Source organism: Drosophila mauritiana, chromosome 2L (assembly GCF_004382145.1).
Source record: "Drosophila mauritiana strain mau12 chromosome 2L, ASM438214v1, whole genome shotgun sequence".
NCBI classification, from domain to species: domain Eukaryota; kingdom Metazoa; phylum Arthropoda; class Insecta; order Diptera; family Drosophilidae; genus Drosophila; species Drosophila mauritiana.
Genome location: NC_046667.1, coordinates 17227680 through 17254540, shown reverse-complemented (window position 1 = coordinate 17254540; position 26861 = coordinate 17227680). Strand labels below are relative to the sequence as shown.

At 39.4% G+C, this 26861-nt stretch overlaps 2 protein-coding genes across 11 annotated transcripts in view; one reads left to right on the top strand and one right to left on the bottom strand.

The window, feature by feature from the left end:
• Positions 1–26861, top strand: part of LOC117150771 (neural-cadherin) — a 122562-nt gene that overhangs the window by 70654 nt on the left and 25047 nt on the right. The gene's annotated exons all lie outside the window — the stretch shown is intronic.
• Positions 511–974, bottom strand: LOC117150776. Its single transcript, XM_033317821.1, has 2 exons — positions 753–974; positions 511–692 (listed from the first exon to the last, which is right to left on the bottom strand). Exons 1-2 carry the CDS (start codon positions 833–835, stop codon positions 557–559), a joined length of 219 nt encoding a protein of 72 aa, XP_033173712.1. The 5' UTR covers positions 836–974; the 3' UTR covers positions 511–556.

Here is a 26861-nt window from a genome sequence, read left to right as displayed (position 1 = left end):
TTGTATTATGGTTTGTTGATATTTGCATTTGGTTCTTCCTTTCGCATTTATTGTGCATTGAAGTTTCTGCGGTGCTTTGACTGCATTTGTGTGCAATTTCGTTTTCCACGATGGCGGAGTTTTCCACCCCGCCTATTGTGCTATTTCCCAGGATTCCGTTTTGCATTAGTGCCGGGCAACTCATTTTATTTGGCCTTTGTTATTGCTTGACTTTGAGCAGTGCTCCTTTTATCCTGCCTGCGACCTTGTGACCCATTTAAATGCCAACAATTTTGCCACAGCTGCGTTTCGGCTTGCATTTTCCGCTCCATTGGCAAACAGACCCGAAGCGAAAAATCATTTGCCTAAACAACAAACATATCTGTTATCCCACACGCACACAATTGGGCAAACCCAAAATCACATAGATACAAAGGCACTGCAAAAAATAATGGATTAGAAATGTACCGTGTCATAATAATAAGTAGAAAATCCCGCCAGGATTTGAAAATCATTTCGAATCGTGTTCAGAAGTGTTCGACAATATACATTTAATCCGAAGGATGAATGAAATCATTCAGAATGACACAGATTTTTTATAGCAGCGTATTGCATTCAACATTTTACTTAAATTGTTTTTAAACTTTTTCCTTGTGTACCCAGTTACCGATGTCTTGTTTTGCCCGTTGCTTTCTTGCTCTTCCTGCCCATTGCTGTTTGGTTATCTGTGAAACGTGCTCTTTTAAGTTATGCATACTTTTAGGCTTAGCAACCTCTCCGCACGTACCACATCCTTTGGCTTTCTGGGGAATAAATGCGCCAACAGGGAAACCAAAACACCAGACAAACAAAACATGACAAATGTCGGAAAGTTAAATTTTAAGCAACACTGGGCAGCGTGAAAGAGTTATTCAGGAAAAACAACCCCGACGGAAATTATTATTTATCCAGGGGCCCAAAAATTGAGCCACTGCCGGGAGCAGTTTAATCCTTTACTCGTTTGGTTCTCGTAAAAATCGTATTAGATAAAATAAGCAGAATTTGCATGACATACTCGAGTGGATGGCCGAGGGCAACCTTAGCATTGGCCCAATTGTTACACACATCATAAATTCAGAGAAAATAGAAGAGAGCAAAGACTCAGCTTATTGGGATACAACACCCTTTCGGGCATAAACGCCTCCCAAGCAGTTGTCTAATTTCTGGGGCGGAAATAAGTGCTCGTAAAAATTGTTCGAGACCATAAAATAGGGCCACTCCCACCGAATATTACCGCCCCTCTGCCGGCGAACAGCCATTTTAGCAAAGAAGTAGTTGGGAACTTTGCTCTAAATATTCGATAATGCTTTTATGCCATGCATTCAATTTATGACTTCCTATGAAAGGTCCAACAATTTGTAAATAGTTTGTTTGATTTTTGTTTTTATTTTTTTGCCACTTTAAACTCGTCTCTTCGCACATTGCGCATACGCAGTGATGTCATCGAGAATGGAACAATAAATGGCCGTCGAGTCGTGAATTTCTTTTGCCCATGGCTGCTCCGGCACTCGACGGAACCATTTATCTTGATTGCCGCACTCCATCATTTATGATCGATGCTTGAACTACGTCCTCTCGGTTAAAGACATTAAAAATAGTCTGCGATGACCACCGATATTTGCTGTAAATTGAATCTGTTTGTTAATAATGGATTTTCATTTTTTTCTTCTCATTTCAGGTACGTAAATGGAACTTTGCACAGTGATTAGTGAAAATGACTGATATGTTGTGATTTTTGTGGTATGTAATGGAAATGTATTAAAGTCTTGTATGTCAGAAATCGACCATTTAAATACGACTTGGTATTTCTCCACTGGCATTCCTCCCAGCCCATAAATCCTCCCAATTAGATAAAAGGCAAGGACGATAACCAGACTGTTTAGTACTATGTATGTATGTACCCAGATGTAGTTGGGCTTCGTGGAGTAGTTATGCACTGTTAATATTAGCCCAGCAATGCCAAACAATTTGTCAGGAGCAAACCGAAGGAAGCGAGAGATGAAGTGGAAGACAAAAAAGACGGCAAGCCCCATTCGAATATATATCTCTCTGACAAGAGCGTGTGTGTGTGTGTGTGTGTGTAGGAGAAATCATGAAAAATGGCATTTCCGCATTGCCAACTTCATTTCCGCTTTTCCTTCCGAGCGGTCAGAGTGGCAACAAGTCAACAACAAGTTTGCCAAAGTGGCAGCTGCATTTACCATTGAAGAGCTGACAACGTCTTGAGAAATGCCCGAAGGGAAACGCTAAAATAAAGTAGAAAATAGAAGGGAGTAGGGGGAGCGGTGCAAAGTAAACGCAAATATGTACTTTTCGACCATAAAACAAAGCTCCAGGCACTTGGGCCAATTTGCTACGTTTTTCTGGTTAGCCGCCGATAAACAAGGGGAACTAGTTGAATTTTCCCTTCCTTCTCACTCTTTAATTTGCATAAATCGCCTTAAAGTTGCTGCCAGCATATTCAACACTTGCCAACAATGGCCCAAAAATAGACACCGAGCAGCAAGTTTGCGCCGACTCGAGTCAATTGCGCTTTCTAGAGCAATAAATCTTAGAGATTATTTTAATTTCATGCAAACTATTTCAAGCTGAGCTGCGTCGAGATGCCTGTCAACAACTTTTGCGACTCGAGGAGAGCAGCGGCGGCAACAAAAGATAGCAAAAAGTTGCCGAACCTACGCAAAAAAATTAAAGGAGGTTACGCAGTGAAAAGCACGAAACTCTCGCTATAGGAAAAATGAGGTTGAAATCCACACGCAGAGATGGGAAAATAACATTTAGCGTCGGAAAATAACAGTACTCGAGCTCCGCTTTGGGATCCACAGTTTGAGGAGAGAAACCATACATAACATTCGAAAACCATAGCAGACCGAATTTCGAACATGAGGGGGAACATTTACAGAACAATGAAAAAAAGTACTCTTTACATGGCAGGACTTTGCAGAAAGAATAGGATCCACATTCTCCTGAAAATGTCTATTAACAGAATGTTTTCTTACTTAAATTAGCATTTGGCAGAAATTAATAAAACAATAAATATTTTTTTAGAAGTTTCCATAACATTTCTTTCGACAGGAAAAAATCTATTTTTTAACCTTCCATCAACTTTTACAATGCACTTACAGATATTAAAAAGGAGGGAGGAGATGTTAGTTCCAAATTTGCGTTCCACTGTTAATTTACATACTGCATACAGTATCTTTTTCGAATTTTTCTCTCTCGGGAAACTTTCTCTCTATTTCGATGTGGAACCCATGCTAACGCCATTCGCGGGCAGTTTTCGAAATCACTTTAACAGTGCCGGCTTTTGGCAGGTCTTTGAACCTGATCAACCACCCAGCTGCCTCTGTGTGCGTGCTCGTGTCCGTGTGAATGGGGAAGGACTCTTAACATCCTGCCACTGCTGTTCATGGCGTTTTTCGAGGACGCTTCTGAAAATGTTGAGCAGCCATCGAAGCGAATGCATGAAATGCAACTCATATATAGAGTAAGGATGCTGCCATCAAAAATGCGAATCTGTTGAATGGGAGTGCCGAGTGTTATTTGATGAGCAATTTTAATGCAATTCGCCATGACCTTGACACCCATAGACTAGAGAGTTGCATTCCATTTTGCGGTGATTGCAATTTATTAAGCTTAAGAGAAATAATAAAATTAAGACTTAGGTAGAAATACGTTATTATGATTTTCTTCTGGAGATTGTAACCTTAAAGCTGCTTTAAGTACACAAACGGGCACATGCAATTGTGGGCGTGCCCACGCCCACTTGAGCTGATATTTATGGCGCCGCACTTTGGGTCCACTTTTCAATAAACTGCTTAGTCGCAGTCGCAGGCCACAACAGCAGCGAAAGCTCCGCAGAATCTTCAGCTCCATTCGGTGATTTATAAGTGCAGCGTTTCACACCCTCGACTCCACAAATTCCCACCACCCCTTTTTGCCACCGCCACTGCATGCATCTTGTTGCTATCAAAGTGCAAATAAATTACCGGCAGTGGAGGAAGAACTGCCCATTTGGCATAACGCTAGCCAGAAGCGAAGGATATGGGGAGGGATTTAGACTGCTGCCTAAGCGTTTTCTGATGAGACAGCTCACCTGTGCTCAAAAGAAAAAATCTGTAAGAATGTAAGGTCAATGGAGTCCTATTTTATATGGAGCGAAAGTAAAAACTGGAATAAGAAAGGCGTAAGATATACCTCCTCAGAGGAGACTGAAATTCGGCTTGAACACTTTGCAGCTCTTTTAAATTTAAATATTTTGAAACGACACGAACATTGTTTAATTAACATTCTAGTGAGGAATTATTTTAATTACCGCAATGTTCAGGTGTTTGCATCTGGCCAAGAAGCCATGCTCGGTATTTGCTTGTGGCCAAATGGCCATTAACTGGCCTTGTCATTCACCTCCTTTCACGTTGACATCGTTGTTGTCGTTGTGTCGACGCTTTCAAACGTAAATGACACGTGTCAAAAGTCAGTAGGAGCGACCATACAACAAAAGTGCCACGCCCACGCAGACAACTTTAATTGTTTACGAAAGTCCGAGACCATTGAGCTTCGAAATGGTAGCAGAAAATAAGGTTAATACTGCCAGAATGCTTGCAGAGGGTCTCGTTCTCGTTTTGGCCAATATTTCCTCTGAAGATTAACGTCACATCCACGCAGCTTGGCACCTTTTTCAAGCCGAATGATTAATGACAGCAATTTTGGGGTGAAATTCGGGTGGGGAAAGCATTTTTTCTCTTCCTGTTCGGCCGTGGGCAGCTCTCCCTTTGATGGAAATCTACTTGTTGGCGCCAGTTTTTCAGCCAATCAAATTTGTCGAGAGGAAAAGCTTGCCCAACTGATTTATTTCCCGATTCCATAGCATTAATGATTACCTAGCTTATGAGAATTAAGGAAATTTTTCATGAATTAATCATCGAAAGCCAGGCTAGACAGGTAGCTCTTCTTGTTCCATAAAACTCAAAATCATTTATAAAGGCATCGAAAAGCATGCAAATATTTATTGTCAGTGGAAAATGCATACACTGAATACCTTCATAAACATTTAAAAGATATTTTTATAAAATTGTTCCCCATAAATGTATATAAGAGTTTTTTTAAGTTAGTCAACCCATGCAGTTCAGCGAGCAAGGACTTCTTTATTTTGGTAAGGACCACATTTTGGCCGCGTAAAAGCTGTTTGAAAAATGTCAGATGCAGGTGCATAAAAGGAAACATCTGGCAAATTAGTGGGGCACAAACAACTTCAGGTAGCTGGCTTTTAACCCTTCCGGCTGTAATATTGAAAGCACCGAAAGAGATACACGGAATGGCGGAGAAGGAGTACGAATGTCGTTTGTCGGCATTTGTCACGTGCAGTGACAGGTCGTGGGGGCGGCGGATGTGGGCGTGGCTGGATGTCGGTTTGTTTGGGAATTTGTGTGCATCGTTTGATTGAAAGGCGCTGCGATTGTCGCTCCGCCACGTTGCAATGCCTAACCCCAGAGGCATGGGACCGCCCTTTACAAACGTACATATATATATTGGTGGCACAGAGCAGCTCTCAATCAAGCCAGCCAGTCAATCAACCAGTCAGTCACTCATGCATTCAATTATCCAATGCAATTCATTTAAACACGCGTGCACTCGAAATTATTGAGCAAGCGGGTTCTGTTGAAACAGTGTGATGAGAGGCACGAAAATAAAGTGCACACAAAGCCGGAAAAATTGCTTATTTCCGCGCTGAAAGTGCATTGATGGTTGAAAAAATATAAATAGGAAATTTGTTTAAGCACTCGAGTGCGCCAAATCAATCAGATTTATTTATATTAACAATTTGAAAACAAATTGAGATCAATTAAAATCAGTTTTAGTTTTACATTTTCCGCTCAACAGCACCCGAAACGAAACACTGAACGCCAATAGAATTTCAAATCGACGTTCAAATATTCATTAATTTGGCAAAGTGCTAAAAACCAAATTATAACATAAACACGCATTTTGGTTGGTCAGACTCTATACGTATGTACATGCATACACATATGAATATATTTATATAGGGGTAATTAGAACTGCAAGTACGACAACAAATATGCAAAAAAACGAACAGAAAAATAACATACCAAATGCGGAAAGTGGGCGAGCGGTTACCCGTACACATGTTTGCGATTTAAATAACCCAACTTGGTTGCATAGTCTGATTTTGGGCCACAAAAATTGCACTTCACATGTAGTACATTTGCAGCCAACAAATCTAGGTCAGCAACAAATATTGCGTATACGCCGCATGTACCAAAAAAATGTAATTGATTTTTTGTCCAAAAAAAATCACATCAAATGTACAAGTGGGTTGGGTCCTGTTTTGAATGGGATTAAGATAGGAAAGTATATACAGCGCGGATTTATTTAATGAATGTTGAGTGGAAACATTCAGGGGAAATATAAAATGTGGTCACATTAAATATTTCTGAATGTGGTTAAAGTATTCCGTGTTCTTTATTTCAGAATCACTTCAACTTTTCAAACAAAATCAAAACTTTGAATGCGAGCATGTGAATTTTCCGCATTTTCCGCATTTTCCTGCATGGCTTTTTGCATTTTCTGCCCTAAGGCTGTCGTCTCTGGCCAAACGCATAAAGTGTCAACTTTATCATGAGACTGCAGCCAACTTGCTCTCCCTTTTGGCTCCACATTTCCCCGCCCACTTTGGCCACCTTTTGTGGGCGGTGAAAATATTACCGGAGCGTGCACATTTCGCACATTTATCGGCAGAGGTCAGAACTGACCAAAGGTTCTCTGGCCTTTTGCTTACAAAGTCTTTGACAACCAAGCTGCCAATGTGCGTGCCATAAAAATGGTGAAAAAACAAAGGTTGTGAGGAAAAAGTATAAAATAGGAGACTGGAAAAGATTTGAAAATGCTCTAAAATATGTCACTCAATAAGCAGTAGCATTAGGCCAATTTACGTGCATGTGAATGTGAAAGAAATAGTCGAAATCATGGCTTCTGATAGAATAGTAAGAAAATATCAGCAAATATCCAACTAAATTAGTACTTTCGACTAAACCATGTTTATTTTTGCGCACAAGGAGCCCAATTTGCTTGTCATTCAGCAGCAACAACTGAAAAAAGTGTCGATGTAAAATCCAACAATTTAATTAAAAACTTTATGGCAACATGTCGCTCGATTTCTTTACTTCTTCTTCGGCTAGCACTAAAAAAAAAACAGGAAAAATACTTCATAACTTCTGTGGCTGACAATTGCGGCGGCAAGGCAAAAGCGAAAAGAAAATAAGGGGGGTGGGAAATATTTTCATGTAACCAATAAAAGCATAAAGTAGACCAAGTTCTTCAGCAATGGAAGTGGAAATGGCAATGGGAATAGAAATGGAAATGGAGATGGAGATGGATCTTCCCCTGATATATTGTCATAAACGTTGACGAAAGGCAAACATAGGAATCACAAGCTGGAAAATCATCATCATGAAAGCAAAACAAAAAGCCAGACGACACACATACAGTCGCAGCTGCTGCTGACAGTGGGAAATCACATGAAAACAACATGTCGCTGACTTTTAGAGGTGGGGCTGGAAAAGACGGTGGGCGGTTTTTGAATGGATAAAGTCCACCCACTCAAGAGGCTTGAAAAGTTTCCAAACACTCGATACGACTGCATAGCAGTGGCACAAAAAATGAAAAGACAACACAAAGTTTTCACATATTTTACTTACAATTAAATACAATTGTTACAGCAAGGGAAAAGGGGCGTGGTTGCCATTTCCCGGCTGTGGGCAATAATTTATGATTCTTCACCGAGCGCAGAGCGCGTAAATTATGAAAATCCACTTAAACTTGCGCCGCGGAAAACCGCCAAGGAAAACCGGCTAACGAAGCAAAACAAAAGTCGCAACAAGGCTAGACGCTTTTCCTTTTTTATATTTTTTTCGTACTTTTTCCTGTTGTTTGCCACTTTTATAATTGCTCCACTTTTTCTGGCTGTGTCGGCGTTTTTTCTTGGCACTCAGCTTGTGCACAGTAAGCAGCTTCAGACTCGAATCGCCTTAGTATTTGGTGTGTCACTTAAATTAAGATCGAAGGCAAATTTATCGTAATAAATATAGATAAGATTAAAATGAGTTTTTTAGCTCATCTTTCCCTTATGACATGAGAAAAGACAAATGAATGTGATGGCTCAGCGTCCTCTTTTTGGCTTATTAAAAAATGAATAAGCCTGCAATTAGTGCACAGAAATGATTTCATATGATCATGAAAAATGACAGGCAGGGGAATCAAATTGTTTCTTTTATACGTCTTTTATGCAAATGTTTTCTTGTTCATTTAAAAAGTGAAACAAACAAAGAAAACCAGAGGGAGTATATTATAAAAATACTTCGCATTCAGTTGACTGTTGTTTGTTTTTTATTACCCCCAATTAGTTATGAAAATGTCCTCTTAATTGCGGCTGTAATTAACTCTAATGAATTTAATTGTTCCACCGCCCACAATAATGCAAATATAATTTAATCAAAGGCAACTGCCAAATATGGCGTACATTCTGCTTGATTGCTGTTTATCGCCTGTGTTTATTTGTCAGCAGCTGTCATCACATGTGGTTTTCATCACAACTTTAGGCACACGATTTTAATTACAAAACAGCGAATGGGGATGTTTTTGAAGGCTCGAGGTGGTTTCGGTTCGATTTATTCTAGAATGGGTTCTCAAATCATGACTTTGTACAGTCAAAAGTAGATATAAGTACGCAAATAATTTAAAAGTTCAGCTTGATAGAAAAATTACTCGACGAAACTAAAGAAAAGCTGTGGAGCAAAATGGCAATTAGCAATTGAAAGTTCTTACGTGGTTTTTCCCTTTTTTGCAACTGCAGTGGAAATGATTTTATTGCAATTTTTGATTTATTTGACACAAAGTTGCAGACAAAGAAGTCGTGTACAAAAGAAACAAGTCAAATAAATCAAAGCAATTATGCGTAACATTCTTATTTTGAGCAGGTTTTTCACAGAAGTTGCTTAAATACTCATAGTTCTTTCTAGTAGCTTTCAAAAGCAATGCACAGAGAGCTTGCTTTAAAGTCACTTTGGTTGTCTTTCCATTTTCCAGGACGCATAAGCGTTTCGCATGCACAAAGCTGTCCCCCACAAACATGCTAAATTATTAATATTAACTAATTTAAGCTGGTCTAAAAGGCAGTAGCTACCTTTTTTGGCTGGCAGACCAGCCACGACATGTTGTCGCATTGTTGTCAACGGAAATTTTTCATGTGGCATGCAACAAGGCAGAAGAAGGTGCCACTCCCTCCCCGCTGCAACCCTTTCAACAGCTCAACACTTCTGACTTTTAATATGCAAGCAACCCGAAAATCCTCACCCCATCTTATCCAACCAGTTTTTGCTGCTACTGAAATTATTTCGTTGGGAAGCAGCGACGTTGAGTGTTGCTTTGTTTGAAGAGCCACGTCGCACCCTGCTCCACAAATTTATAGCTGGAGCCCTCAGCAAACCCTCAACCGACATAGTCTTTTATTAAAGTTTTTGCACATTTCGTCCTTCACATACTGTATGATGATTTTGTAACCCTCGCCCATTTTCTGCCCATTTCTCATATGCAACAAAATTTGCATAAAAAATAAAACATCAGCAGCCACGCCGAAAAATTGTTGCGTTCGTATATATATTTTGTATTTTTTCTGTTTTGGAAGGGTCAGGCGTGGTGTTGTTATTTTTCCAGCTTGGTTACTCTTTTGGATCCCGCTCATAAAGATATATATGCAAATTGTGCTCCACTTGGCTCGCGGCCTTCTATGCGCATATAAGTTGGCCTAATCACGTGCCACTCAGTGGGGAAAATGTGGGAAGGCTGCAGTAGCTCGATTATCCTGGCAAATAGGTAAACAGGTTTTTGGCTCCGCCGGAAGTTTTATCCTCGTCCAAATCGACTGTTATTCAGGAAATAGGAAAACTTTCGATGGTAATTATTTCTTTTACAATGTTGAGCTCCCTTTACTCACATAAATAGTATGGAGTATGTTTTAGGTCGCTTTTATTTGAAGATTTTTAATTGGATTGATATTCAGTTATCCTTTTTGATTTTTTTCGCTGATTATTGCTCATATATTGCTCATAACATATTGAAATTGTTTTATTGAAGAATGTTTACAATTTCGCTTTCATGATATTCATTAATTCTATTTAAAATGTGCGCCGCTCTTTTTACTCATTTTCAACAAGATTTATCCAGTTTTACAGCAAAAAATAGCAGTTAAATATCAAGTTAAGCTGAGCGAAAAATAATATGGCTTGACTGGGTATTAATTCAGAAAGTTTTTTCAACCTAAGCTTCCCAATACTGATCAAACTGATGAAAGCAAACATAAGCCTCGGCTTTTGGGGCATCATCATCAATATGTTTACATTCAAGGGCTGGCAAAAACTTAATAAAAAAGTCTGGCTTAAAAATGCATTCACTCGTGCTGCGATGCTGCAAATTCATTTTAATTTTTCGGCTGTAAAGCTTCTGAAAAAAAAAAGTTTACACACACTGGCATCACAAAGGCCGCGAAATTGCCGTCGATCTAGGGGCTACGCCCACTTTTCGAGGAGCTCCCAATAAAAAAGCTTTGTTAGCATAAAATTGAACATGTGTGGACTGCTAAAAAAATTGGAGGAGAGGTAGCCGGGCTTCGTGCGTTGTCGGACCCCTTTTGTATGATTTTTTCAGTGCTCCCTTTAGTGCGCCGCATGGATTATCCTTTGGATTATCCTGCGCAGCATGACTGCGTTTTAGTTGCAATTTCTTGGACGCTCTTTCCTTCCCCTGCGAGTTGAAAAGGCAATAAAGGGCCGTGCCCTCACGTCCAATGCGTCCTGCCATTACTCTCCCTTTAATTCGTTAAAGTTTCGCGAACTTTTGTCTTGGGCGAGAACTTTCAATTTGACTAATTGAAAATGTGTTTGCATAGAAGGGCGAATAATTTTCATAATTTGATTTTACCGAGTCGCGGCACAACAACAATTTGGCGACCGAATAATTTTGACATAAATAAAACAAGCAAGTGTACAAAAAAAAAGAGAATGCTGAAAATTAATTAAAAAAGGGCTGATAAAGGGGGGTCTTGTCGCCGACACTAATTGTGTTCATCAACAAAATTTGTCTTCCTCCTTTTTCCGCGTGTAATAAGCTTAGGTATGGTTGGGCTTACGGGAAACTTCAATTGTTGATCGTAATCCAATGCGCTTACTCGAAGGGCTTGTGTGTGTGTGTGTGCGACGCCTGCAAGTATGCTTCATAAATTTTGCGGGGGCGCCAAAGGATGCCTGTGCGTGTATGTGTGGCAGGATTAAACGTGAAATTTTAATACGGATAAATTACAGCACAAACTTTTCGCTGCAAGGAATTTGTTAATTTAAATTTTTCAAATTTTATGAGCAAGCTTAGCATATTTTTGAATTTTTGATAAGGTTCTATAAAATTACAAAGGAAAAGGAAAAGTATTAAGCAACAATGGGCCGGCAGTGGGATATTTAATCCATCAATTAGTGATTTAGTTAGAGCCTATTTTAAAACGTTTTAAAGCCTGTCGGCACAATAAATAAACAGGACTTAAGTGCTGCCATGGAGTGCTGCTCCACACGGCGCCACTCCATATAAAAAGTAAACCCAAGGCAAACAAGGCACACACACTGGCGCAAATAAGCAAATACCAATGGCAGCCGCAAACAAAACGGAAGCAAAGCGAAATCCTGTCTCGCAATGAGCAAACAATAGACGAGCGTGTGTGTGTGTGAGTGCGGGCAAAAGGGTTCAGGTGGGGTCAGCTGCGGTTAAATAATTGGAGTGGTCGTGGGAAGAAGGGCATGGGGGTAAGGGTTATCTCGGCATGTTGGTGTCAAAACAACAAATTGTTTTATAATGCTTGGGACAGACAAAGGACACACAATCACACACTCACACAGTCAAAGACGACTCCAAAATGGAAATGGACACACACAGAAGCCATTTGGGCGTGGTCAGCGTATGGGCAATGGTATTTGGGGGCCGAAACGGAAAGTGCTCGGGCTTATTGTTCACATTGTCTAAGCTTTTATAATTTGCCAGTCAAATGTCACGACAAAGGGATCGCCTCATTTCTATTGAAGCTGTGAAATTTCCGTGGAAATGCCTTTCACAAAGCGGTGCATAAATGATTGCGCCATACGTGGCCGTCTTTTGTTTTCCGTTTTGTACTTGTGCTTTTTTCATTTTGCCGAAAACTTTTCCGTGCTGGCGCACCTATGAAACAATTTTCGTACCGAAAAAGGAATTTGTTATTGGCTTTATTTTTTCTATGGATGCGGAAGCAATTCCCCTTAACTTTTATTTTGCTCACCGTGCAAAGCTTCTGAATTTTTATAAAATTAAATTTTGCTTGCTCACGTTGAACTTTTTGACGTTTAAGAGAACGAAAAGGAATTTAGTAGTGCTCTACTCTATATTAAACGCATTTTAAAGGGTCTAGCTAATAAATTAGGCATTGCGTTTGCTTCCATTGAAGTCAAGGAGATGGAGCTGCTTTAAATGGGACACTTTGTTTCTAAATAACTCGAAACCTCCGCCTTGCGAGTTTCTAAGCCAGTAACTTCACCATTGCACTGGGATCGGCGGAGATTCATTGAGTTGTCACCTCGGCAGTTGCAAATTGGCCTGACAAATGCGATTGGCAGGCAAGGAGGTTGGTTGGTTGAATGTTGGGAATGTCTCGGCTCGTAAATTGGCATTCATTTGCATTACCGTAAAAAGTTATTTGCACATGCATGTGTGCACTTGGCCCGGCCGCACGCTCCAACAAATTGCAGCTACTAAAGCGCTAAAACGTGACGACAGATGCCGTGAAAGCTGGGGAAAGCCGAGGAAAGTGTGTGGGCCCAAGGCAAATACCCAAGTAAATTCGAGTGCAACAAGGGGCGGCGGGGTCGCTGAAGGCTAAGACATGGCATTAGCCTTTTCCTACTTTTATTTCACTTTGCTCAGATGCTTATTGGCTTAGTCCGAAATGCAGCAGCAACATCAGACTCAATAAATGCCATGGCCATGCGTCCATACTCCCCTGTAAGCCGATTTATCACCAACTTTTCACCAAGCCCCTTCAATGCCCTCCACCAATCCAGTTGGCTGATTGCAGAGGATGACAGAGCGATGACATCTTATGCTAAGTTCGTTAACTGAATACAGTCCTTGTCGTCTGCAAATTTGACTAACAATATTGTTTTTCTTTTCTTGCAGGTATGTTACGCTCAGCATTGACAAAGTGCATTCAATTATGTTGTAAGTACTTAAAACATATTTATTTTATAATATTCAACAGAATTTGGGCATCAGGTTTAGGTATAGGCACGTTATGTGATAGATTTCCGAGGCAATCAAGCTTGTTTTATGCATTATGCTACTCAACTCGACTTAACGCCTTTTCTAAAACTAAATGCATACAATCAACCGATGAAAAGTTTTCTAAAAAGGGGGGCAGGTGGCATGCGCCTGAACAATGACAGTCCTGCCATTTACAACCTGGCTGAAATAAACGCAAAATGACAGCCAACAAGCTGCAGTAGCAGCAACAACAATACTATGCCAGCCGTCGCGACAACAACAAGACCAACAGCAATAACAAGCGTGACGCAAGTTATACTCCAAGTGGAAGCGCAGTTAAAGTGTCAAAAACACGCGCACACAAACACACCGATGGAGGGGGTGGTGGGTGGAAAATGTGGAAAATAGGGGTCGGCACCAGCCAGAATAAGGGGAGTGGGGGGAACACTCACCTGGGCAGAAGCCACCGAAGGTTGTCCCTTGGTATGCAAGTTTTATAGATTTTTTTCACACGTGAAGCATTTAAACGCGCCATTAATCTCAAACAGTCGTGGCGACTCTCGCACAAGACCACGCCTTTACACTGAGGCAAAAAATTAAAATAAATATGTTCGGCTGATATAAGTAGGGCTTTAAAATTGCTGGTAAATGTGTCAAAAAGTAAGCTATGATATGTTGCGCATTTTTAAGCACCTCTACAGTTATTAGTCATTTCTGTAACACCTTTTAAGCCACATTTTTTTCGATCTGCTTTAATGGCCACATTTGTCATAAATATCGAACAAGCAAGTGGTTGCCACTCAGCTCCCCTTTTTTGCCCCGACTTTATTTTTATGCGACCACACACACATTTATACGCGCACAGTATCTGGCAGACAGGCGAGTGGGCGTTTGGTGGGCGTGGCGCTGAGTAACACATGCGATTGATTTAAAATGCACTTGAAATTATGTACGATATATTTGACAAGTGAATTTATTTAAATTTTGTTTTTGGCAGGTGTCCGGGGCCAACGGGGCGTATGAGTGGTTTTAACTTATGCGGGCGACCGTAACAACAGCACAGCGCTGACGGTTATTTATGATTTCAAGTGTATTCCGTTGTCTGCTTTTAGGGGTCAGCTTATGGCCATGGCCATGCGTGTGTGTGGGTTGTTGGCCATTGTTTATGGCCGAGCACTTTTTGCTGCAATATGTTGCCCTGGCAAACAATGCGATCGCATGTAGCGGACCAGCTTCGGAACAAATTGTGCTACATAAATTATGCGAATGTCAAAAAGTTTTTGGCGATTCAAAACGCCCGCCCGATCCCGGCCACCCCAAAAACAAATTGAATTAAATCGGGTACTTGAAATTGGGCCAATTTCGGAGCGAAAATGTGACATGATTAGGGAGTTCTCAAATAAATGGTTAGGGTCTCACAAGAATGGGATTTAATCGAAAAAGCAGCAATGGTTAATTAATATTCACAAGATATAAAAAGAAATCATGTTGTAATTACACAGTTTTGCTTTATATCAATTTAGTCCTTAGGGATTTTATTAACTTTTTAAAGTCCTTCAAGAAAGCTTAGCTGACGCCCTTCTCCTTCCAACTTAACTAGATTTCTTCATTCATCATAAATGAACTTTGCCCGTCCAAATAGTTTCGCGCTCAGTTTCATAAGGGATTTTTCCAAATACACAAAACTTTTGCCATCAAAAATCCCGCCTTTGCTTGGCAGATGATCAGCAGTTTTTGCGGTGTGCGTTTAATAAGCAGCGTCACATCTTTTTATGATTTTATCATGCATATAAACATTTGACAGCTCGAGTGTTTATGGCGAACTTCTCGTGCTCATCTAACTTGCCAATTTTGCCATCAATATCATCATCAGCAGAGGCCAAAGCAGCCAAAATATCTCTATCAGGATGCGGGGCAGCCACGGGGTCCTCTGCCATTGATGGCTGCATTTAAGTGCTCCGCTTTGGTTATAAAACTTTAAAATATGTGCGCATAAAAGCAAAGCAGATTCTTTGCATCTAACAATGTACGGAAATACGCGTTTTTGGCAACAGCTGAAGCTCCATTTCCGAAATATGCTGGCCAGCGTAATGAGCTGAACGAACTCGAATATTTCCTACTTACTTGGTACCAATAAAGTTTGGCCAAAAGCGAAACAAAGTTTCCACGTGGGCTTAAGTTTATAAAGTATTCCACCGAAAAGGGATAGGCATGATGTGGGGGAGAAGAGTGGAGGCAATTCAAATTAGCAGCTGGTCAGAGCTAAGTATTAAAGTGTCGTTTATCAGCAATTAATTATGAGAGGATCTCAAATTTGTATGGGACATACAATTACAATATTTACTTTTAAACTTACAAACTAAGTACAATTCTAAACTAAATAAATTTTGACTTCGCTGTTGGTCCAGAGATTTTAAAACACAACTTGACAAAATCTCTACACAGCCGTGTTGAAAATCAGCTTTTGCTATAAAGCCACTATAAAAGTCAACTCTTTCGTTAAGCAGTTATACGTATAAGTTAAGATAAAAGCTTTTCTGAAAGCTTTCAGGACTTATATTTGTATAATGTTTGTAATCACCTTTCTCTTCATATTTATAGAAAATTATGGATTTGGCTTAACAATCTATATACCTTCTTTTGAAATTAATACCTTACCCATAACTTTTTGATACTATAATAATGCTTTAAGTTTTATCTTATATATCAAAGAAGCATTTTTATAGAAAATTCAATTGTGTACCTAAAAAAGCTTTTAGCTTTCGTTTTCAACTTCGTTCTTATACCACACAAGCTTGTCTTCTACTATAAAGACTTTTGGAAAATATATAATATTCATTATAGAAAAAATCCCTTTCGACTTTGTATCATAGGTTATGTTCAAAGGATTAATTTTAGACCTTATGCTTTAAAAGCATGTTGTAGAAAAAAACCCAATTTTGTTTCACACTTTTGACTCCTTTCGACTTTAAGGCTCTAAACATTCCTATAAAATTTGTATAACAGTTTTGTGGCTTTTTCCTGCCGCTGCCAAAGAGAACACTCTTGATTAAGAGCACATCTTCTTTATCTTTATCCCCAATAAAGTCGTCTTTGGTTAGTGAAGCACTTTTAATTAGTTAACCACTTTGACTCCAACAATTCGCTATATCACAATTAAAGCTCTGAGCTTAAGATGGATCGAGTTCTATGTTGGCTTTTTCACTCTGACCACCTCAGCGGTAGCTCATTAGGGTGAATTATGAACGATTTAAACAATCATTAGCACAGTCTTACATATTGGCTTGAACAAGTAACAAAGTGAATTAGGTGACAGACGGATTTGAAGTTCCATTTTATGGAGGAAGGCGCAAGGTCGTGTTCCAAGGGAATTGCTGATGTTGGGTGGCTGCCAGCTGGAGAGCCCTTACCCGTTACTATTTGCCAAACAAATCGCTTAAGACCCTGATGGCAGCCGAACAACAAATACACAAGCACACATTTGTCAGTCAATTTTCAATTGGCATTTGAGCCTTTGAGCCGGCACGTAAATTTATTTGCCTTTGCTGGGCAATCAGAATGGGAATCAGTATCCTAACTGAAATCTGAATGCGGAATCACAATTGAATGACTGTGTGCGATTTGAAAGAAAAAACATATGCACCTGCACAATGAGAAATCGCTGGATCTTCACAGGTGTGCGGGGAAAAGCCCCCTCGGTAATGCAGTCAATTGAGTTTTCATTTCAGTGAAAATGTAACAGAACTGTACACGACGACTGCTGACGATTTATCAGCTCGGCAATCGAATTTTGAAAATTTGTGCACACTGCCAGTAATATATTTCTGAAATAATACTCGATATTGTGACCAAATTGCTCGCCTATTTTCCTAACATTTTAATAAGCCCCATAATTTGTCATCAGTTTGAGGCGCAATAAAATGCAAAGCATCCATGCGTACTTATTGGAGAGAGTACTAATAGAATGTAATTAAATATTAAATAATAATTTTACGACTTTTCCAAACTGGGCATAATGCAGTTTTGGTGTTTAGTTCAATCAATCGCCGTCAATCAGAATTAAAACCCCAGAGGGCGAGTTAAAACCCCAACTTTCATCGCAGGGGGTGCCATTTGAACCCCATTCGGCTTTAAGGAGCGGAAGTGGCCAGTTATTAATTACATTTTATACATTTCGTGCGATTTATTATTATGCGCATTATGAAATTGTTTGATTTATGTTTTTGTGGGGTAAGGTCCTATTGAATAACTTATTGTTGAACTCTTTCCTTTGACAATAAATCAAGGGTTTTCTTGTGCTGCTGTATTTGCTGTCTGGGCAGCTGTCAAGCATTCCCACAGGACATTTGAGTATGTGGATATTTTATGACATTCCATTTCAAACAGGATAAATTGCTTTCGGCGGAAAGAATTCGAGCGTGAGACATTCTCTCCGGGGAGGTGCATAACTTTTAAAGCAGTTTAATAGTTAGCAGAAAAGCTATACTTTATATGGGGAAAATAAAGTTTATTTTCGCTGGGGAAACAAACAGATGCTCCACACCTTTGGGAAACTTTTCTTAATTTTCAATTAAGAAACGCAAACAATAATTTAGATGCCAAATGAAAAAGTGTCTTGCAGATTTCTCCCAGTAGTTTCTCAGTTTCCTGTCTGCTGTCTACGCAATTAATTTGCTGCAAAAAGGCGGACAGAAATCAGCTGAAAGCATGAAAAAAGTAAAGCGGGCAAAATGCAATTGCAAGACGATCTCTTTGCTGTGTTCCTCTGTACTTTTTTGGTGCCTTTCCTTAGCTGAATACGCATAAATTCGCATCCGGCGACAAGTTGGCGCAATGTGCAATGAGTTTTGGGCTGCAATACCTCGTTCACTTAAAGCGCAAAATTGTCAGCGTTGCACTTTATCAAACGGGAAGGACAAATGCACAACAAGAAATACTTATTTAATCGGTAATAAATGGTAGAAAGCCATCGTCAAAAGCAATGAAAAATAAATGTGTACCGGGTTTTAAATATTTTCACGAGCCACTAATTTCTTGCAGTGCACTTATTGCCGTCGCAGTCTGTGTTTGGCAACATGGCGTATGCGGCACTTCCGCTAAGCGAAAAAAGCGGAACGGAAATGTGCAAATGAGTGCGCCTTGAATATCTTAAGCAGGCCATGGATACTCCAAGTTCCCTTTCTCCCATTTCCTCCCTACTGTCATCTCAATTATTGTTTTGTTTTTGCCCGAAAAGATGACAAGCTGGAAAAAAAAGACAATTTAGCCTCCCAGTTGCCGTTTTTTGTACTGTTTCGCCTAATTGGAAAACTATATGCAGACAGCGAGAAGTAGCAGCAGAATGCTGAATGTGGCAGAATAAAATGGGGCAGTAAAAGTGGTACGCAAATGCCACTGAACAGTAAAGAGAAATACAAAGGCAGTATATAATATGGATATTCAAGAGATCGATTTGCTAACTGAAAATAAAAGTAGACTTCCTTTTTTTATTTCGGAATAATCAAAATTACTGAAATTAAATACCTATCAAAATGTGTAAGTTGAAATCATCTAATGTAAACTTTGTGCACAGCTTCTATTGAAGCTATTTTCCATTTGAAACATTTGCAATCAGCAAACAACCTTTAACCCTTGACCCACACACTAAGCATCAATTACCACCGCTTTGGACGGAATAGCAATCACCCACAGAATGGGGTACCTTTCTCAAATGCAGCTGTAATTAGATTTAATTTTCGACTAGGATGTGAAAAACAATATGTAAATAGCTGTGGCCCAACATCGAAAAGCACAATGGGATTAATTTAAATGGGCAAGGCTATGCTATCTATCAGATGAATCACGTCCGACATTAAAGGTCACTAATTTCACTCCAGAGCCCTAATTTAAACATTTTCGGCTGATTGAGAAACAAAGGGTTTCAAAACTGTCATTATAGCATTTGCCCTTCTTAAATTTTTCATCGCGTTGATGTCAATTCACACACACAACTCATCCGGATAGGGGGTTCGAAAATCTTGTTTGAGAGACATGTGGAAAAGTCCAACTTTGACCGCAGAAAACGCGTTTCCATTTCCGCCTTCTGTGATGAATGACAACAGCGAGTGTGCATCATCCATCAGAGCCTGGTGAAAACTCGAGCTTTTAGCCATGTGCGTGCTTCGGAGGTTGGGAAAATTGAAAAATGCATTACAATTAGTCGACGCTACTAGATTGTCCAGACAGAGATGGCTTTCTGCCCTCATTCAACGCATGATTCTGCTCCTTGTTGGGAGTTTTGTGCGATAATTTGACAATTATCACCCTCTACAAAGTTTTTTGTTTGTGACAGGCAAAGAAGGTAATGTCAACTGCAGGGTGGATCAACGAGGGTCTAAATAGAAAGGTGGAGAGATAAGCTTTGGCGTGTATTGAACTTTTGTGTCGCATATCATTTTATCTGGTAACATGATTACCCTGTGTTGCATTGGACAAAGCTGCTATAATTATTTATACAAATTAAAAAGTTTAGATTGATATATTAGGACAATATTCTTTTTGAACATTTAGAAAACAGTGAATTGCTTTACAATTTATCAGTTCTGTAAAATATCCGCATTAATTATCATGGCCATATGCCAAGGGTATCTCGCATTTCACCCACTTACTACTCTAATAATTCTTCACATTTTTTGTGAACGCAATCTGTGCGAAACTTTATTAGCTCGACCAGCTGTCACACAGCGACCTTTATCACATTAAAACAGGCGCAGGAAAATACAAGAAAAATAGGCGAAAAAATCTCGTTATCCCAGCGGTGAGGGAAACACTTGCCAGAGACCAAAATATCTAGCCCACCTTTACCCCACAAATTTTATTTTATATAGACAGACCCTTTCTCGCCCTCTCGCTTCCCCTAATTGATCAAAGTAACTGCTCCAAAAACGGAGAAAAGAAAACTTCTCGAAACTTGCCTCAACAATTTTCACGCCAACTTAAAGCCGCTTAGAAGTGAACTGAGAATCAAGAATCGAGAAACGAACTGAGAAGTTCAGAGGGAATCTTTCTGGTTGAGTGGACTTGAGGGCGTGTACTTCCTCATCTTGGCTACCTCTAAGGCATTTCCCCATCTTCTTGTTTTTTTTGGCCAACTTACCTGCTCAGCGCTCATTAAGATGCATTGCAATCTGTGTGTGCAATATGCTTTTACCTGGCGATGATGATAATAAACGACAAAGTTTTTCCACAACTTGAGTTGATTATTATGCGCCGACAAACTTGGAATTGTTAATGCGTGTTAAAGATTTTGCATTAATTATCTGAGCGTGGCGGCGTCGGTGTTAGTTAGTGGGAAAACTTTAATTAAGTCATTATGCAATTGTGGATTGCGCATGGCGCATACGCCGCGTGTGTCGAGGACGAATGTTGACTAAGAATCGTTGCGTATATGCAAACTAATTAAAACGAGCAAAAGTTGACTTTTTCAACAGTCTCGCTCGGTGAAAAGTAATTTATTTCACGAGCTCATATGCTTTTTTTAAAAAACTAAATAAGCGTGCTAAAAATCCGACTAAAAATATATCTTTTATCTACAAACATTAGACAACTTTAATTAAAAAAATGCCAAATTGTTTTCGCTCAAAAAAAAATTAAAACTCCTACCGCTTATTCAAAAATAGAAAAATAATCATAAAATACGAAAAAAACAAACTAATAAAATCACTAACAAAACAAATTGAAATACCATAAATGCTGATACAAGCAACCAAATACCGATTGCAAAGCAAAGGAAAAACAAAAACTTTTGCCACAAATGCCATAAAATGCCAGATACTGCAAAACTTGTGTGGCTGCAAAATTTTATGGCCTCAACCAAAGTTGAACTCTGTCCCGAGGCCTTTGATTCCTGTCGAGTTTGATTTTCCTCGAAAAAACTTTGACTTCCAGATGATGATTTAATTGAGAGTGCAGGTGATGGAAGAAGTCCTTAAAGTGTTTGGCAAAAGCTAAACAAAAATGTTCCCTGCCGTTATCCTTTTGTGTGTGCCCCACCCCTCGACTCCAGCTAGTTCGCATTGTCAGCGTTCAGACAATTGAGCTCAAGTGTTGCCACTTGGATTGGAGTCCCCTTAGCACCGGCCTCATAACAAGTATAAATGTCCTGCAGAATGTCCTGCGACCACGGCACGGGAGAAAACGTGGGAAGCCAGGGAGCTCTTGTTGCGAGGCAGACAATAAAAAAAAGCTGTGCCAAAAGTTTTCTTAGATAAGCCCAAGCACGTGTCTCTGAAATTCATATAACGCATACGTGGCGAGGCTCGAAGCATTTCTTGTTTTGCAGTTCATTGGTCTAGAACTAGTGCTTAAACGCTTCAATCAGCACTAGTTACATTATAACATTATTATTACAATAATTTCCTAAATTTACAAAACGCCTAAATTTAATGCAGTACACATTTATTCGGTCAAATGTATTCCTTCCTTTTATTGATTAACTCGTATAAGACTTCCCGGGCTCTAATTCCCTTTCCTTTTGTCTGAAAGCAAACACAAGCTCCATTTGCCAACCAGCATTGCTTTCTTTTCTCTATTATTACCACTATAATGGTAGGAGTGCTTATTGTCCTTGGCTTCCCGACTTCCTGGCAGTCACAATGCCAAGAGTGCAATTGTTGGGAGCAGCATCATCTTCGTTTTATCGCACACCCACGGACACGTCCTCGACTCTCGTTTAACTTTTGACCTCCATGCAGCCTTTGTCCTGTCTTCCAAGTGTTACTTCTATTTCTACTTGTTTTTGTGACCCACAATTGAGTCCCATAACTCATAAAAGTTTGTAATCAAAATAGCTGAGGACCTAATTGAGTTTGCTGTGTACGAAAATTGAGCTTCCTTTATTTTAGTCAATTTAGCGCTGGGCTGGGGTGAGAAAATTATTATCAGCAGTTGGCCAGCTGCTTTAAAAACCTGGCCAACTGGCAACAAATTAGCAAAAAGCTTTTGCCAAGGACAAGCAAAGGATTGGGTATGAAAAGCCCGGCAGGCACATTCACGTGTATATTTTATTGAACTGCCTGTGATTTTACCAGCACATTGGGCAGTAAATTCTCCAGCCGTTCACTGATTGCTACACGAACACAGTTGGCCGAAGTCAGGACATTGAGGTCAGCTTCAGCAAACACGCACCCAAAAGCCAAATCAAGTCGAGCTGACTTGGCCCGAGTCACCGTCCACAATCCACCTTCCTTCGATGGCTTTCTTTTCTCTCCTATCGTCCTTGTGCACTATCAGCAGGAAAAACCCATGGTCTGTTTGGACTGGGTCCTGTGGGGGCTGGGATAATGAAATAAGCCACAACAGTAACGGCTCCTCGAACATATTGAGTGGAAGCTGCACAAACAAATGAACTAAATGTGAACACGTAAGGTAAATAGCGAGTGGCAAGGATGAAAGAAATGAGGGAAGGATGGGCCTTGCTCTTAATTCAGACTTTAATCCACTAACCTGAACAATGCACACAGCGCAAAGCATATAGAAAAGATTTTTTTGAGATTTAGTTTCAGCTAAGGACACATTTTATTAAAACCTTTGTGCAAATTTACAAGGAATATTATTTCCATAGTTAGAGCTAACCAATACTTTCAACTCGCAGTTGAAATTTTTAAACCAAAGTGCAATTAATCAGTGAGACGTGCCCCGCCCACATTCATGTGCGTGCTGCACACGAAATGTTGATAAAAATGTGCACTGCCACTTGCAGCGTGTTGCGAGATTGTTGACTCGCTTTTATTTATATAATTTTTTGTTGCCAGTTGTTTTTCCGAGAATTTTTCGCAGCCACATTCCCACAATGCAGCAACTATTTTGATATTTTTTTGTTGTTTCTGTTCGCTGTCTGGGTATTTGTTAAATGCTCAGAGTTTTTTGCGCAAATTGTTTGAACAAACTGTCACCAAATGACAATGCGGCTGCTGATGATGATGGCATGAGAAGATGGCACTCGTTGTTTTGAGTGTTGGGATTGGTCACTTTTGAAGGGGCAGGAAACACATTCGGCACTTTTGGCATTTTTTGGAAGTAATTAAGTGAGTGGCAGAACATATTTTTGCTCATTTGAAGAAAAACCTGCAGTGCTAAGTAGATTGCAATTTTTAATGAAAAAATGCGTAAACAAAGTGATATTATATTAAAAGTTCGTAAAAACATGCAATAAAATATTTTAATGTCAATGGTAATAATTGGTGTACAAAAACATTTCTTATGTTCTCTTAAATTTGTACACCAAATCTGTTATTCTAATTTTCCCCGCTTTAGTTTAAATGACATTAAATAGTCAGAAGAAACAGACTTTATATATATCGAAAGGTTTTAGTGCTGCCGCCTTGCGCAAACTGAAAACTGCAACGAAGCATGGCAAGGGGCAGATAAGCTGCATCTTATGCAAATGTAATTAAAATGCAACAGAGAGCGCTGTTTTACAATATTTTATGCTATTTCGCTAGCTTTATATTTTTTGCCCTTTTTGTTGTTGCTTAGGATGAAGCTGGCTTAGCGACACAGTCGTCCGTCTCTTTCACGCTGTACTCGCTATCTCGTGTCGGCCATTCCGGTTAAATGAAAATGAGCGTTGTTTTCTATTTATTTCTGAGGCGATAATTAAAACAAATAAAAGTTAATGAAATACAGTTGAAAATGGCAAATGGTCCCCAGGCGCACCATAGGTGTAGTCGCGCAACTTGCAGCAAACATAGACGTTAGTGAAACCCCAATTCCTCAGTCCGAACTAATTGGGTCACATAACAAACAAACCCAGACTTAAGCGGTGGAAAAGGTGAATCAGAAATCGTTCTTACAAAGCCAAAGCTCTTTTCCTTTTTCGCACTTTTAATCTGATTACGCAGCACTTTTTTCCATCCTGCCTTATCCTGGCAGTGGAATTTCCCGCTTTCCTGCTTTTCATTGTCACTTTTGTTACCATTGTTGTCATTGTCGCTCACGTCAAGCTCAGATTATGCAACTCTGGAATAATCCCTGCTTTTCCTCTGATTTACTTAACATGACGAGTCGGAAAACGAAATAGGAAAGAAAACCAGTACCTGATAATTGAAACAAATGTGTGAATAAAAAACCCGATTTGGGACAGCTTTTATGTTGCGGAAAATTTAATTTGCGATACAAAAGCTAACAATCTAACACCACAAAGAGTGTCTAATGTCAAGTGCAGACTTCCTGATGTTGAACAAAAATGTTTTATGTTATTCATAGGCACATAATGGAAATTCATTTCTCTAAAGTGCATTTTATACAAGTTGAACTGTAATTACACCGAATGTTATGGTCCTCACAGCCTCGTCTGTACTTAGTTTTTGGCAAGGAATCCCAAGGTAGTAAAATAATAGTTAAGCTCCAACTTATATAAGATGTTGCAAGTAATTGAAATAGTCTGTGGAAATATATTCTAATATTCTAATATGCAAATAAATGGACACAGATTTTAATATCCTTAAACTGTTGCCAGGCTTAGAATTTAGTTATTTAAAGAGAAGAGCAATTATAATCGTAAGCTATTGATTATATTCTCGCTATTTGATCTGTTACTGAATCCAATTTCCCGTTCTTACGTTTGATTGCAGGTAAACTAAACTTCCCATCGCAACTCCTCTATAAAAACCGCACTCAGGTAAGGTTGGTACTTCGTTTGACCGCATCGAGCAGAAACTTTAATTACTTTGACGCTAAAGTTCAGGGAAGTTAACTTTATGTGCAATCCCCTTCAACTTTAAGCTGCTTATAAAGAAAACAAGGAAGGTAAAGGGAAGTGAAGGAAAGCCGGAAACTTTCATGTGCTAGGGTCAATAAAACACAATGGAAACGAAATACAGAATTCCTAAAAATATGCATGACTGTTGTGGGCCACACTCGCTCACAAAGATAGCAAGTATATTTGTGTTCTGGCCAAAAGGAAAATATAACACACACAGTAAGGGCAAATTCGGAAAACATTGCGCATACGCCAGGTGGTACAATACCCGATGCTGACACTTTAATTTTTACGCAAAACTGAACGGTCAACGGATGGAAATGGAAATCTAAACACAGTTCTACATACATATCTTACATTTCCATTTCCGCGACCAAAACTGCCAATGAAATATATAAACCCAACAAGAGCAAGTGAGCTCATATATGAAAAACAAATATTTTGGAGCCGACTAACTAGCATTTGAGCTCTATGTGCTCCATTGTTTCTGTTACACAAATAATTTCATTGCACATATTTGAAACAAAATAGCAATGGGAATAGGAATGGGAATAGGTAGATGAATAGAGAAATATAATATCTATAAATCCGTGTGCCCCAGATAAGCCATGCTTCCGTTGCAAAGGAATTTTGGCTTGTCATTGGAATTGTTTGCCATATTCATACGAAATTAATATTCTTCTATTTGGGGATTGCATATTTGATTTTTGATTTGAGTGGGGAGAACAGTTGACTCACACGAAGAACCCTTATATTGAATACAATTTCGATAGCTCAAATAAAGGTTAAACAGGTGCCATGCCATAGCTTTTAAGCTCTTTTGAAGTTCGATTTGTTTGGACTTATTTTTTAAGTTATTGAAGCCAGCTTTTGGGATAACTGAAACCTTTAATACAATTTTATGCTTAGGTGGCGAACTAACATAAACCAGAAATTGTAGACGCAACAAACATTGTGTAATACGGCTCCGACCGCAAGGGACATAAACAATATTTATAGTTGGCCGATGTAGATACAGGCGAAGCCTTCGTCGCAACAACAATGAATTTGCGACCATAAAAGCCAAAACATTGTTCATTCGCAGCACCAGCTGCTAGTGGAAAGTAACAGTGCCGCACAGACAGGACCAAAGTCTGGAGACGTTTTATGAACACTCCGCACACATCCTGCATCCCACAGCCCGCATCCCGCATAGGATATCCTTCATATATGTACACTGATGTTTCCCCATCGATGGCTTCACCCCTGCCATATTCGATCTCCATTTGAAGCACATTTCAATGGTTTTTATGGCAAGAACATCAATCAAATCTAAAATATTATTGACAAAACATGCGCACGACATTGTTGATGTGATTTTTCGCAAAAAGTGAAGTAAATATAAGCGTGCACTTGAAGAAAGTTGAAGATTATCAAATTGTATGCTGAAAACAGTAGTTATTGCTAAATTTATTTTTTGTATACAGCAAATATTATAGTACAATCACAATAGAAATGAATTTCTTAAAAAATCCAACTACAGATCTAGCTTCAATAACACTAAATTCAATTATTTTTGACGAGTGTATGCATTCAGGACAATGGCAGCGCACTTGGGTCACAGATATACAGAGAAAACGTCTAGAGTAAAATAAGCAATTTGCGGACGTGCCGCCGCAAAACTAGGCAACAATTTAAATCGTATCGCAGCGAAATAGTTTGATAAATTGCTGCAAAAAATTGATTGATGCCAGGGTCCTGCGTCCTTCGTCCTGCCTTA